This window comes from Sceloporus occidentalis, unplaced genomic scaffold (genome assembly GCF_023333645.1).
Source record: "Sceloporus occidentalis isolate IW3139 unplaced genomic scaffold, rSceOcc1.0.p SCAF_3, whole genome shotgun sequence".
Classification (NCBI taxonomy): domain Eukaryota; kingdom Metazoa; phylum Chordata; class Lepidosauria; order Squamata; family Phrynosomatidae; genus Sceloporus; species Sceloporus occidentalis.
The window spans coordinates 159,860,576-159,875,500 of NW_028316983.1; the positions used below are offsets into that span (position 1 = coordinate 159,860,576).

General features: G+C 39.0%; 1 protein-coding gene across 2 annotated transcripts in view; it reads right to left on the reverse strand.

Annotated features, from left to right (window-relative positions):
• Positions 1-3,352: 3,352 nt before the first annotated feature.
• Positions 3,353-14,925, reverse strand: part of LOC149316998 (dual specificity protein phosphatase 22-like) — a 34,507-nt gene continuing 22,934 nt past the window's right edge. For both annotated transcript variants that reach the window (XM_089518797.1, XM_089518796.1), the window contains exons 5-7: positions 9,140-9,214; positions 6,364-6,535; positions 3,353-4,921 (exon numbers count right to left, since the gene is read on the reverse strand). In XM_089518797.1, coding sequence (XP_089374923.1) covers positions 4,745-4,921; positions 6,364-6,535; positions 9,140-9,214 — 424 coding nt within the window. In that variant the 3' untranslated portion in view covers positions 3,353-4,744. The remainder of the gene's footprint in view (positions 4,922-6,363; positions 6,536-9,139; positions 9,215-14,925) is intronic.

The following is a 14,925-nucleotide window of genomic DNA, read 5'->3' on the forward strand; positions in this document are numbered from 1 at the left end:
TGTAGTAAAGATAATACATTCCCAGCTGGAAGCAGGGAACATCATTCCATTTACCTTGCATCTGGTCCAACATGATTCTTCTTCATTTTATGGAGCAGAGATATCCCATAGTCTAGTTTAAGTCTCACTAGCAGGAGCTATTCATTTCTTTAAGCCACTAGCCTGAACCCTGTCAGAAGCTGAGAGAGCTGATGATGAGATAACTCAGAATGTGGAATTTTTGACTGTAGGCTTTAAGTACCCAATCTGATCTTTCTTTCTCCATCATGTTCCCTGTCAATGATGACAACCATGGTCATCTACATATCTGGAATTTACTCATTGATCTGACTCCTGATTGAATCATCAACTTGTTTTCCCCCACCTTATATTATGGTTGGTTTCTCATACAGGGACATTAACCTTCATTATGAATGGAAATGTGGACTTATGGATTGCTCATCTTTTGGACATGTATGTACATACACACACATGCACACTTGGTATTTCCCCCTACTTGTGAAGAATGAAGGCCAACATTTCCAAGTCAGAGCACTGTATTTATATATAGCTACTTTGACTCCAGATGCATACCAGTTCTGATCCCAGTGGGCCAAGGAATGAGTTGGCTCTAGATATACCCATACTTTGAGTAGAATGAAATAAATGGGACATGTTGTAGGCTGAGAACTAATTTGATACATATTTTGCAAAGTTTAAACCTCTGAAGCCTGAGTTTTAATGAAAGAAGTGTGAGAGTGTGGAATAAGAAATCAAATGGCTGTCCCAGTTTACCAACTAGTTCTAGGCAGGAAGCCATCTAATTTAAGACAAAGGAGATAAAGTAAAAATACTAAAAAAAAAGAAGAAGAGGAAGAAAGAAAAGTCCAATAGAGAAATATTAAACCAATAACCAGCATATAAGAAAACAAACAAAAAAAGGTATACTGCATTGATACAAAAGGGTTATTCATATCTGCTGGCTGATGCAACCTGAAACAATCATCTGATGGCAGTCAGTTAGAATGACTGCCATCAGTCTGTAGAAATCTCACTTCCAATTAAATGGGGAAGTTATTGTTGACATTAATGGGGGTTAGATCCATTTCGGATAGTTGGAGATGAGATCAAAGAAGGCGCAAGGAGGGTATAAAAGCTACTACCTAAGATAAAAGAACTAGACTGTTAGCTTCTACTGAACCTTGCTGTGTCTGACAGCTTTTCTAGTACTGATCCTAGCTGATAACTAATTACCCTGCTACAGGGAGCAAGAATCTTTGATGTCAATATTAAATGGGATTATATATATATATATATATATATATATATATATATATATATCCCATTTAATGTATGTATACACACACACACACTTATCTATTATAAAAATATATAATAGACACAACAATGTATTGTAATGTCTGTGTTTCATTCACTGATGATATGAGTGATGCCTTACATGAGATATAAACCATGGTCAGGTGATTTAAACCAGATTTGTTTAAACGGAATGATTAACTAATCATTCATTTTTTAAAAAAGTTTAGATGTTATTACTACTGTCCAACCCTCTTAGTAGAACAACAATGACTGTTTGAATTTAAACATTTTAGCTTTTACAGTTTATTGGCAGTTGTTCATTGTTAGACTTCTATCCCATGTCAGCTACTTCTTTATTTTATAGTGCAAGAAACGCCATTCAAAAACAAATTCTTCAGTCAACATAAGTTCAGCCAAAACAACCTACTTTAAAAGTGCACTTTTTAAAAAGCAATTATTATGTAAGCTACTAGTCATAACAACTGCGTTTTGCTATTTAATTTTCTGATTTAGTCTTATGTTGGTATAGTCCTATACTCTCATATAGGCACCAACTTGTCAACATAATTCCCAACATTTTATTGAGAGATGTAAATCATATCAAAGCCAAATAACTTTTTATTGTTAATGTTAGAAAGCATTAAAACATGATTGATCAAGCTTTCTAAATAATTGATATCCATGGACTCTGAATTTCCTGGACTTTGAAAATCTCTCTATTGCCACATGGCCAGAAGGAGGAGGAGCCTGCCTGCCTGCCTGCACAAAATATATCCTCCCCATCATAACATCTTTACTAAGGACTGAAACAACATGCAGGCCTCTGACTAACATCTCCAATTGTTTTTTCTTTCTCCTGTTTGGTTTGTAACATCTTGCCTGATGAAGAAGCTCATGGAGTGTCAAAAGCTTGCAACAAGTATACTGTGCATTCCAGTTGGCCAATAAACAGATTTTTGTTTGTATTTGTTAAATGGCCAAGACAGCTACCCCTGCATGTTTTCCATTCTTACCAGGTTAACATGGACAAAACAATTATAGCAATCCATTTTCCTGGGCTGTTTTAAGGAATAATAAACAACATGTGTAAATCACTTGGAATACTAAAGCCTAAATTGGGGGTGGGAACTATGTGGCCTTCAAGATGTGGTCACACTAAAAGTCCAAGAAACCCTAGTCAGCATAACCAAGAGAGGTAACCATCCATCCTCATTTCCAGGATACTCTATTTTGATCCTACCACCACCACCTTCAGCAGACTGTGCCCAGAGAATGCTCAGTCTTTGCTAAGTTGTTTTGAGGTTTCATATCTCACCTACCCTTTCTGCCTCCCCAGACGTCCATTCTGTGAGCCTTTGGATTGCCCTAATCTTGCCATTACTTTGATTGTGTGTATGAGTGCTGCTATTTGCCTGTGTAACTACCCATACTTCAAGAAGGCATTCACCAGGAATACATATCATATAAAAATGATTACTACAGTAGGCCCTTGATATCTGCTCCAGTTTGGTTCCAGGACCCCATGAGGATACCCAAATCTGTGTGTGCTCATATTTTCAAACTGATGGTTGAATCTGTAGACAAGGAATCTGTGGGTATGGAGGGCTAACTGTATTACTTTTTTTAAAATACAATTTTCATTGTCACCCACCACAGGACGTACTGGTTGGGGCTAACAACTGGTATTGCAAGTATAGGACCTACAAATGTTCCTAAGAAATTTGAGTCTTGCTGAGGGGGGCTTTCCCCACTTTCCAGAATGAAGAGGAGAATTATTGGTGTACTTTTAACTTGCCATGCTGATTCTGGATTGTTTGTTTTCCCTATAGCATGAGACACTCCCAGTGGTCCCCAAACTGTGCTCTTTAAGAGATTTTGGACTTCAGCTCCCAGAATCCCAGACTATTGGCCAACATGGCTCAGGCTTCTAGGAGGTGAAGTCCAAAATCTCTTAAAGGCCACAGTTTGAGGATCACTGCTCTAGACTCTATAATGGATTTAGATAATTCTACTCAAGTTGCTCGTTTGACATCATCATAAACAACAACTGGAGTCAACCAGAAGTGCTTTTATCCAGCCAATACAATGACATAACACTGGAATGTTTCATTCATTTAAAAAAACCTGAAGCTTTTATTAAACAACACTCTATCAGGGAAGACAATCATTGGTCAAACTTTATCAAAATAACTGACATGTGAAGAATCTTTCTTTCAGTAGTAATAGGAAGAGAATGTTTAAAATATTATTATAGCAAATCAGCCATTATAAACCCACTATAGTCTTTAAGTATATAAATCTGCAATATACGTTCAGTCCTGTCCATACCTTACCCGTGAACATACTCCAGGTGAACAACTCCTCTGAGATTAAAGCTAGCACAGTAAATGCTTGCACAGCTATTGGCTATACTTATACTTCCATCTTGAATAAAATATACAACTTTAGTACCCATACATTCAAAGAGATTTTTAAAAAGAAGTTTAAAGAAGACACACATGAGAGAGACAACCATGCACACAGCTGATTTGGTTGTAGCATTTCCATTACTAAAGAGACATGTTGCTTTAAACATCACACAACTGGTTGCCTCTTCAGTTATGGTACTTGCTGCAGTGAAACCAGCCGAGAGCAAGGTTCATCCAGACATTCATATTTCCATCCTTTAGGTTGTGAAAAAGATTAATCTGGAACTGTAAAAAGTGCAGCAGTGCCAAATTCTGGCTGTGGGAACAACCTGAAGAACAGAAATATGTAGAAATTAATTTGACATCTCAACAGTCAGAAAGAGGCATGCTGTTTATATGAACACTGGAAGAGAAAGAGGGGTCTTTGCAACCACATAGCATAGCCAGTCCCAAGTGTGACACCAAATTAAGAACTCTGGAACCCTGCTTGTCATATACTGAGAGATACGCTTATTTGAGAGGACCAAGGCACCTCATCCTGGAGTTAATATATAAAGAAAACATGTCTTCCTTACATATGTGCAGGAGGACTATCAAAGCAATTTGCCCTGCTGGCTGCATGTGTATGACACAATAAACTATGGCTTATTATGGCAGTGAACTTTGCAGTCATGTGCTCCTATTGACTCTCTTCTAGGTGTTGGGAAGCTTTCCTTTTTCTGATTAACTACAGTTTGTTGTATCCTTCAACTCAATAGGCTGTGGTTAATGTTAACTATGGTTTATTTGAAATGAGTCAGTCGCGCCATGGATTATGAAGCTAGACCTATTTTAAATAAACCATAGCTAAAAACCACAGATTAGAGTTTGAATGCAACAGTAAACTGTGGTTAACTGAAAATGAAAGAAAATGCTTCCAGTCTGACAGTCAGAAATAGACCAGACTCAAAGCACACCTAGGCTCAAATCCATCAAAATAAACCAAGGTTTACCAAGACACCAAACATATCCATAGGAACATTATATATTCTTGCTTTCTATTCAGGAGCAGACATGGACAAGGAGGTCACCGATGCCAAGTTATCATTCCAATGCCTTCCTGAAACACTTGACTGAGCTGCCGCATGTGCTTTGTACTTCTGCAGAAGATTTTGGGCTTCTTCTTTGTCTTGCAAGGGACTCTCTCCATACTCAGCTCTGAGCCACTCTCTGAACTGGAAGGTTTAGAAATAAAAGATAACAGAAAATGTTTAAATACAGCTAGGAAAAGAATAATTTTACACAACAAGGTTGCCATGATTACAATGCAGCAGGAACCATGAGATAAATCTAATGCACCTGAAGATAAGGGGCTGCTAATGGCTGATCTATTAAAATGCACCAAGTGGCTGAAAAATTCCCCCTCCTTTTTTCATAAGATATTTCATAATGCCACTGTCAAGAGACTGTGGGAGTAGAAGGCCCAAATATCCAGAGGTCCAAGGCTGAGAACCAATACCATCGAAAAGGAGATGGAGCTGACTTCATTTTGGAGCACTGTCTTCCCCAGTATGGTGCCCTCCAGATGCAACTGGACTACAGCTTCCATCATCCCCAGACAGCATTGCTAAAAGGAAGGCTATGCAAGTATGTTTTCACATGTTAACATGAACCTTCCTATAAAAGCTGCAAAAATACTCCTCCAATATGGAAGTGAACACACACACCCGTCATATATTCTATGACCATCTTAAAAATGTTATTTGCATAACACAAAGACAATCTTCCTCTTCAGCTTAGACCTATCAGATCTGAAATGACTGTAAGGGTTCAAATCAAGAAGTGGCATGACTGGCTTGGAAATACCCTCCATTCTCTTATTACATAATGTCCGTTATATTCCCAGTTGCCTTAGTCCTTAATAAGCTGGGAAACGTTAAACTTTTGAAAAACAAATACCTAGTGCTAAAAAAAGATATTGCTTAAAATACAGCACATTCTTTTTTTAAAAACTTTTTTAAAAGAGGCAAGACCAAGGAGTAAGCAGACATTGAACCATCCAAACTGGGCAGAAAAGAGTGAATGCTGGGATGGAGAGCAAAACAGGCAGGTTTAGCAACTGGGCTGGAAGAGTTGTCTGTCAAGAAACAGAAGCTGAGGGAAAGGAAACAGAACACAGATTTTCTCCTAATTCCTGGGATTTCTCAATTAGCTTGAGAGAAGAAATTAATCTACACCAGTTCTCTGTCACACACACCCATCTAATTATACTATCCATTAAATCAGGGTGGACAACTGTGGAAGGCCAGAGGACTGCATCTGAGGTCAAATCCAGTTATCTTCGTGTCCCAATCTAGCCCTCCTGTATTCTCTAGATGACCACACTCCATTTTCCCATGATACCACCATTTTGTGGTTTGCCAGCATTTATAAAGCGCTCAACCCGACACACACCTTGTATAATGGTTCAAATGCCTCTCCAAATATTTTGGTACTAGCTGTAAGACATTTAAGTTAAAATATAGCAGGTTTTTTTTTGGTCTCCTGTGCCCCCTTCACCACTTGCATGTGGCTCCCAACCAATTCTCTTTCTTTGAATTCAACCACTTGGCTGAAAGAAGTTCCCTAAACTTGGTTTAAGATTTTAGGTGGAGACTTCAAGGGTCATATTACTTACATGAACAACATCATTTTTCTCAAACTCTTCTAGCTGGCGCTGGAAACCTGCATTTGGATTGGCACATGACCTTGATGCTCGCACCACGGAGAGTGCATCCTCCCAGCCGAAATCAGTGATTGTCATTATGTAGGCCACAACCAAGGTTGCACTCCTGGAAACTCCAGCAAGACTGCACCACCACCCAAATCAAGGCAAACAGATAGGTCAAAATAAGTTACTTATTATTACTTTATTCACTGAAATCCCGCTGTTTCCCAATACTAGGGCTCAAAGCATTTTACAGAATATTCAAACCAGAAGAGATTAATACATACATAAACATAAATAAAATAAAATATTGATGTTTAGGCAGAGAACAGAGTTAGCTATACAGCACCTAACAGTTTTTCCAGATGTAGCAGTACAGAGACTTCTTAAGAAATTCAGTGTTCTTCTCTTCCCAAGAAAGGGGCCTGTGGCTTCACAAGAGACAGAGACATTCTGGATTCCAAGAGAAGTTACGTTACTGCTATGTGCCTTCTTCAAGTCATTTCCAACTTACGGCGATTCTAAGGTGACTTTATGGCGGGTTATAGACCGCCCATTTGGGGCGGTCTGGACCCGCCCCTTTCCCCGGAGTATCGGGGCCTCAGTGGCCAGAACGGCAGCCGCTGAGGCCCCGATCCGCCGTTTTTCAGGCTGCAGGGAAGCAGCAGAACGCCGCTTCCCCACAGCCTGAAAAGGGGTGTCCCTGGGGCTTCAAGCCCCAAGGACACCCCGCGGCGGTGGGGAGAAGGAGAAAGGGGCCGCTTGGCCCCTTTCTCTTTTAGTCTGCTGGGCACAGCCGTCTGAAGGCTGCGCCCAGCGGACTAAACCAGGAAGGAGCTCCGAAACGGAGCTCCTTCCTGCTCCGTGTTCAGGGCGCACTAAGCGCCCTGGCGCGGAGCAAGGATGTCACGTCCGCGCCGCCCCGTCTAGAGGTGGCGCGGCCGTGACAACCGCACGGCGGCGGCCATATGGAAGGGCCACTGCCGTTTAGTGCGTGACGAGCACGCACTAGGGTTAGGCTCGTCACGCACTAAAGTGCCAGTCTGTAACCGGCCTATCATAGGGTTTGGAGTTTAAATTTTACTGCCCTTAGTCTCAATCTCCACAAGGCCAAGAAAGGCCAGGCTTCAGCCTACACTGAGTTCCCTCCAACTCAACATCTGATATAAAATGTATGCCTGTGACTTCAACAGTGTCACTTTTTTTCTTCCTCCAATATGATTTTTAACATCTTTTGCCAGATGAAGAAGCCAGTGGAGCTTTGAAAGCTCTCACTGTGTGTTTTGTGGATTTTGGCTGACCAATAAGGATATCACTCCTTTGTGAATTTTGGATTTTGTTTCATTTTGCTTTATGATTAGTATGGTTATCCTGAAATATGTTTCATGTATTTGTCAGTTTGCTTTGTATTTTCCCCCTACTGGTTTGTGTATTTATATCTGGATAATTTGTTTTACAGTTGTATTGTATTAATAGTCATTTGTATTTCTCCTTCCTTCCCGTGTATGTGTGTGCATGCATATTTTTAGACTGTATACTTTTGGCTTTCTTTTTGCTGTTTGACTTGTGATGGCAGTATATAAATAAATGATGGTGATAATGATAACTGATTTTTCAATGTTGAAATAATCCCTGATTAAAATTATCCCCAAAGATCCAGCTTTCCTAATGCCTGTTGCTATTTGTCTTCAACATCCATATATTAAAAAGGCAAAAATTAGCTGTGAAGAAGAGCACAATGCAGCAGAGAAACCACCTCATAGATCACAATGTATACATAGAAATCAAGAGCTTGGTAATGAAACATTTTTGACTACAATTCCAGAATCACCCAGCCAGCATAGTCAATCAATTATCTACAGCAAACCTCCAAACAGGACATCAGTGCAACAGCACCCTCCCACTTGTTTGCTCCATGGGTTACTGTTGACTTCCATATCATTGAGATGGAATACTGTTATAGGTTTTAGTTCAAAGTTTAAAGAAGCCATACAAGGTCCTAAACTTAAATGTTGGATAGCATTTTTACAGTTCAAAGTCCTTGGATCCCATCCCAGGAGAAAAGAGGGATATCAATTCAATAGATAGATAGATAGATAGATAGATAGATCCAACATGGTGTAGTGGTTTGAGCGTTGGACTACGATTCTGGAGATCAGGTTCAATTCCGCACTTGACCATGGAAACCCACTGGGTGACCCTGGGCAAGTCACACACACTCAGCCCCAGAAAATCCTGTGAGGTTCGCCTTAGGATCAACCTAAGTCAGAAATGACTTGAAGGCAAACAACAACATGGAAGCTACCAACTGTGACTGGCAACTGGTATTTCGAGTCACTCTGTTTTTCATACTTCAGGTGACTAGTTGTCACTGACAGTAATACAGTCTGCCCTTCTTATACACAGACTTTTTATAAATGAATTCAAGCATACACAGTTTGAAAAGGTTCAAAAAAAGTATAAATTTCAAATATCAAACCTTGATTTTCTATTTTTTTAAAATGGACACAATTTTGGTATGGCATTATATTTAATGGGACTTGAACATACACAGATTTTGTTATACACAGGGGATCTTGGAACCAAACCCCAGGGTATAACAAGGGTCCACTGCATTTTCCATGTATTAATCTCTTTTTAAAGCCTTTCCAACATTGAACTCCAAACCACAATGTTTTGTTGGCAGCCCCATTTTTACCATCGTTTACCTAAAGAATACATGAAGATTCTAATTTAGAATACGTACCAGTGAACAAGACAGCTTTCACCCCTAAGCCGGCACTCATGTATAAATACAATGCTTTCTTTGAAGTGTCTGGTTCTAAGAGGGAGAGGAAGAATTTGTTTTAAAGTCTGATTTATTAAAATTAAAGACTACAGGACAGAAACATAAGAAGTCACTAATAGTATCTGAAACTAAGAGGCTTGAGGAGATGCTTAAGTGTGGCCATGTATTGTTCTTTAAAATAGTATGTTTACCATTGCATAAAAATGTTTGTATGGTACCTGAGACACCTTGATGATAAGACAACATCATGTTCATATGCTAAATCATCGTTCATAAGAGTTTATTAGAGCCATTTGAGTTCAATGCTAGGAAGCTCAGTTCTCCATTTTTTAACAAAAAGTGGCAAACTCTGGGAAGGAAAGTGCATCCATAAAATAAACAAGGATACACTTAAGAATAGCTAAACTGATGCAAGTTAATAGTCCTCAAAAAATTAAACGAGAACCACAGCTCCGTCATCAAATGGGGCAAAAAATACCAAGCAACAATGCAAAGTAAAATCACAAGTAGAGCCCTGGAACACACTGATACTGCAAGCTTACACTCCTATATCTGAAAGTATTGGTATTCAGGGTGGCTCCAGGGCGGGTGTTGGAACAGGAAGGGCTTCAGTGCATTCAGATTTTGCCCCTAATGTAGACTAGCCCCTAGTTGCCTGTAGCACGTAAGAACTGGGTGAAACCAGAGGTGGATAACTGTGGCCCTTCAGAACTTTCTTGGAAGGTAACTCACATCATCTCTCAACACTGATACAAACTGTAAGCCAAAAACATCTGGAGGGCCACAGCTGCCTACCCCTTGGTGAAGGCAAAAAACTGGCAGAGAAGTTTCACTTAAACCTTTGGGATTTTCTCCTTCTCCTCCTCCTCCTCCTCCTTTTTTTAAATTAAGTGTGAGCAACCTGTGGACCTGGACCTAATTCCAAGAGATATCTACAAGTGTTCTGTTCAGACTACTGGTTGACAGAGGCCTGCCTGTCCTCCAAAATCCCACTGGGCAGGGAAGGAGATTTGGAAGGGATTTGTGAAAAGGAGGAGGGTGGAAGTGAACACTCCTACCTGGTTTTGGCTCCACCTTACTTACAGAGCTAAGACAAGTAACCTTTATACTACAACTAACACAAGCATCCAACCTTCAAGAGAACAAAAAAGGCTCTATACTTTTATGTTAGATTTTGAAAGACAAACACAAGTACTGTATACACATGGATAGATGGGCTAGTTAGTTCCATGGACTTATCTGCACACCTACGTAACATGTAAATCAGTCATAAATCCATGAAAAACATTATACATTGTGCAGGTATTTCCTAAATATGTTAAGTTGTTACTACATAATCACAGAAACTAAGGCTGTCATGTGATGATCTTACCAATCAGTTCCATTTCCCTGACAATTTTCAGCCTGTCCCTCCAATCCTCATTTAAAATGAGGCTGTGAATAGGGTTGCTAGACTGAAAACTGGAGAAGACTCCTGTACCTTTAACTATTGTGTTGTAAAGGGTATTTCAGCAATTGTTGCTTCTTATCTGTTTGCATGACAAGAAACACCTGCTGAAATTCTGTCTTCTCTACAGCCAAGGCACAAGAACTGTGCCTGACAACCCTAGCTGTGAAATGGAAGTGGGTGACCTACCTCTAAAAATAACAGCATAAAATACAGTGACCAGGAGACAAAACAGCAGCCTTGCTAGATGAGAACAAAGGCCTATGTAGCCCACTATTGTTCTTACAATAGCCAATCAGAAGCCAATTGCAGAATAACACCTTCCCACTTACATTGTTATTTGGAGATATCCTGATAAAGAAGGTCATCTAAAATCTTATCCTTCCTGTGCTATGATTCCCCGGTCCAAGTCCAAGCTCATCAAAGGGTTCAGTTCTCAAATGAGCCATTAAATTAACTCCAAAGCTTGGAATTTAATAGTTGAAAATAAAAGAGTAACAAAGTAAGGGAAGCGTGTATAGTCTGTGCATTCATGTCCGGTGCAATATGTAACACCCTTTTATTATTATTTTTTGCCCCAGTTATTTCTAGTTAGGGCTATTTAATGAATTTTGAATTGAATTTGTCAAGTTTTCTGACATTATTAATTCTAAATATATTTTTTTTAAAGTATGGAAAGGAAATAAAGTAAAAAGCAACATATTGAGTAATACAAGCTACTTTTTGAACATTTTAACAAGTAACATAGCTAAAAAGAAGAAACACTAGAGATCATAGTTCAAGCATCCATTGGCTAGTGAAGTGCAGCAAAGGATTTTAGAAGAAAATTACCCAGTGCCAGTGCTTTACAGATTACAGAAAAATGTTTGACTGAGCAGACTATGAAAAGCAGACCATGGAAAGTTTTAAAAGAAATGGATGTGCCACAACCTTTCATTGCCCTGATACATAATCTATACTCAGGATAAAGGGCCACTGCCAGCACAGACTATGGAAAAAGAGAATGGTTTTTGATTGGCAAGTTGCCCTACCAGTTTAATTTATATGCAGAACACATTATAGTGGGATCAGACTCAGAGGAAAAAACTGTGAAAACTGGAGGAAGAATCATCAATCATATAAAATATTCAGCTGATAATATATTACTAGCAGAAACTAACAAAGACTTGGAATGACTACTGAGGAAAGTTAAGGCAGAAAGTGCAAAAGCAAGGTTACAGCTGAACATTAATACAAGATGACAAGCATAACTTTAAAATGGGTGAAGAAGCTATCAACATTGTTAAAGATTTCTATACTTTGGCTCAGTCATAAATCAAAATGGAAACTGTAGTCAAGAAACCAGAAGAGTAATATTTGGAAAGGTAGCTATAAATACGACCTTGATGGAGATTCGAGGAAGGATATAAATAGAAAACTCTAATATTACGATTTGAAACATTTGTAAACAAGATGTATTTTATAATTTGAATGTTTAATAAAAAAAATTATTATTTTTTTTTTTTAAAAAGGAAAGGTAGCTATGAAGGAATTAGATAAGACGCTCATGTACGAAAAATATCATTGAATAACAAAGTCAGGATTATCTATGTCATATAAAAGCTAGACAGCAAAGGAAGCTGGCAGGGGGAAAGATCGTCTCATTTGAAAAGTGGTACTGGGGGAAAACTCTGCTTTGGAGACAACATGAAATGGCATGAGTCACTAGAAAATACAATGATTTGTAGGACTCTGAATAATAGTATTTCTTGGACACCTCTCATTGATGATTCACAAGTTGAAGATGACTTGATAGCACAGTACAATAAAATTACAATGGGTTGCTTTGCAATGGCTTACTTTCGCTTCACTGCAATGAAAAGCTGAAAGAAATTTCTTTTAAAAAGTAACTTCCTAATTTCTGAAGTAATTGAATGCAGAAATGGTTTCGGGCAAGCTACAGCCTCAACGGCCACCTTTAATCAAGTGCTCATAAATACAGGCCAAATTTATAGACTGGAATAATGGACACTACGCATACTTTAAACTTAACATTGGAGTTTATCACACGGGATGAATCCCATGCAGAAACTTAGTTTAAACTGAAAACAACCCACATTTGTGGGATGTTTTGCAGACTATGTTTGGGGTTAACCTGAACAGAAAGTTGAAAAAAAACCGCATTTCAGATGACGTTTGCATGAAAGAGAAATAACGTGAAAGTAACCTGAATGCAAAGTTGTCAAAACCAGCTCCTTTTTACTTTCAGTAAATTCCCAAAGTACAAAGGAGTTTTCTATTTGGCAAAGAAACTATATTTTCACGTTATTTCTCTTTCACACCAAAGTATCTGACAAACAACACTAGGATTTTAAAATCCCGTTTCTGCATTGGATTTTACCAATTCGCCCTCCATGTGATAAACTCCATTGTGTTTTTTCTCCAGTTCATACTATGAGTTGCTTTTCTGAAGGAACGTTTAACATAGCTGGGGTCATGTTTTTCACTGATATGTCAATGTCTCAAATAATGTTTAGCCCTAATACAGAAAAAAATTTGACAGAGGTTTTAGACTATATGGTTCCTTATATCTTCCATGCTATGTTCAGGGCTGAAAATTGTGTATTTGTCCAGATGTTGTTGAACTGTAATTCCTAGGGCTATGTTTATCTCTTGAGATTTTGCCTAGTTACAGAACAAATTAACTTCTGTTTTTGGGAAACTTTTCTTGCTTGCCACTCATTCAGCGACTAGTTCAGGACATGAATATTTATTTATTTATTTATTTATTTATTTATTTATTTATTTATACATACCCCGCTCTTCAGCCAAGGCTATCAGAGTGGAAAGACTTGTTAGAAAACAGGATCACATAACCCTTAGGTTGAGAACTTTGAATATTTTGATTTGTCATTGGATGGGATACAGTGTAACACATTTTCAAAACAGTCCAAAACTGGGAATATTGTAACAATAAGTTTTCTTTGAATCTGTCTAGAGCAGTGATGGTGAACCTTTTACAGACCAAGTGCCCAAACTGCAACCCAGACCCCACTTATTTATTGTGAAGTGCCACGTCTCTCTGGCTTTCTAGTAAGAAACTCTGGCAAACTCTGTGCTAGGGCGACAGCATGTGTGCCCACAGAGAGGGCTCTGAGTGCCACCTCTGACACGCGTGCCATAGGTTCGCCATTGCTGGTCTAGAGGATGTTCAAGTGTCACAAAACATATATCTCATTTGCTGCTGCTGTTGCTTCCTCTTTCTCTTCTTTTTCATCATCATCATGATCATCATTATGTTTGTCTTCATCTTTTTATTTGTCTCCTGGTAAAGCAGAACACCCATGTTTTGGAGTACAACCCCCAGAAATCCTTGCCACTATTACACCAGGCAACACTAAAATCTCCTGGAAACTATAAGTATAAAGACAGAAGATTCTGTTTGCCATGTGCTTTGCTCTACAACTTCAGACCTAACCAGTGATGTTCCTACAAATGTTTACGCTCAAGCATGATCATAACAGTCCTCATAGGACTTTTTCATTTGGAAGAATGCACCACCATCCCGAAAGAAGAAAGTGGGGCCAATGCGAAAATGCACAAAATTATGTACTAGCTCACCATATGCAAAGACGAAAACAGCATCCATCCAAAAGAGAAAGCAGTGCGGAGGCGAATGAATTCATCACATGAATACATACCAATCATTTTTTATTGCGAATTAATGTGTTTGCACCTGTGCAGGGAGGACAGGACCGCATCTGGAAGATTTTACAGTACCGATCACAAGGAAACCACCACCCCTCAAGTTAGAGGTGGACAGAAATAAGGAGGAGGCAGGAGACATGCTCAGCCTCTTCATCTTTACCTTTCCCCCCCTTCTCTAATTCCTCTGAAACAGCTGCTTTCCTCTCAGCAGCCAGGGAGTACAGGAAGGAAAACTGCAACAGAGGATCATGGGAATTGTAGTTTGTTTATAACAGGAGGAATGCTATGGCCAAACTGGAGGTGCATTCACACTCACGCAAATGCGAATTAACTGTGAATTCGCAGTGGAACTGGATTTATAAATTTGATGTTTCTCCAAATTTAGCTATGCCTGGGATGACTCATGATTGTGTTTGGATTGCCTTCAGCGTCATTTGATATTCTCTTGCGAAATAACGTGAAATCCCATGGATGACCCCAGATTGATATTCATTTAACCTTCCAATTTTCTCCATGTGAAAAAGTCCATAGACATGTCAACCAAAGAGAATCTAAAAATATGTGCAGTTTTTTAAATCCATGGACATGTATGTGTGCATGCATACATGCC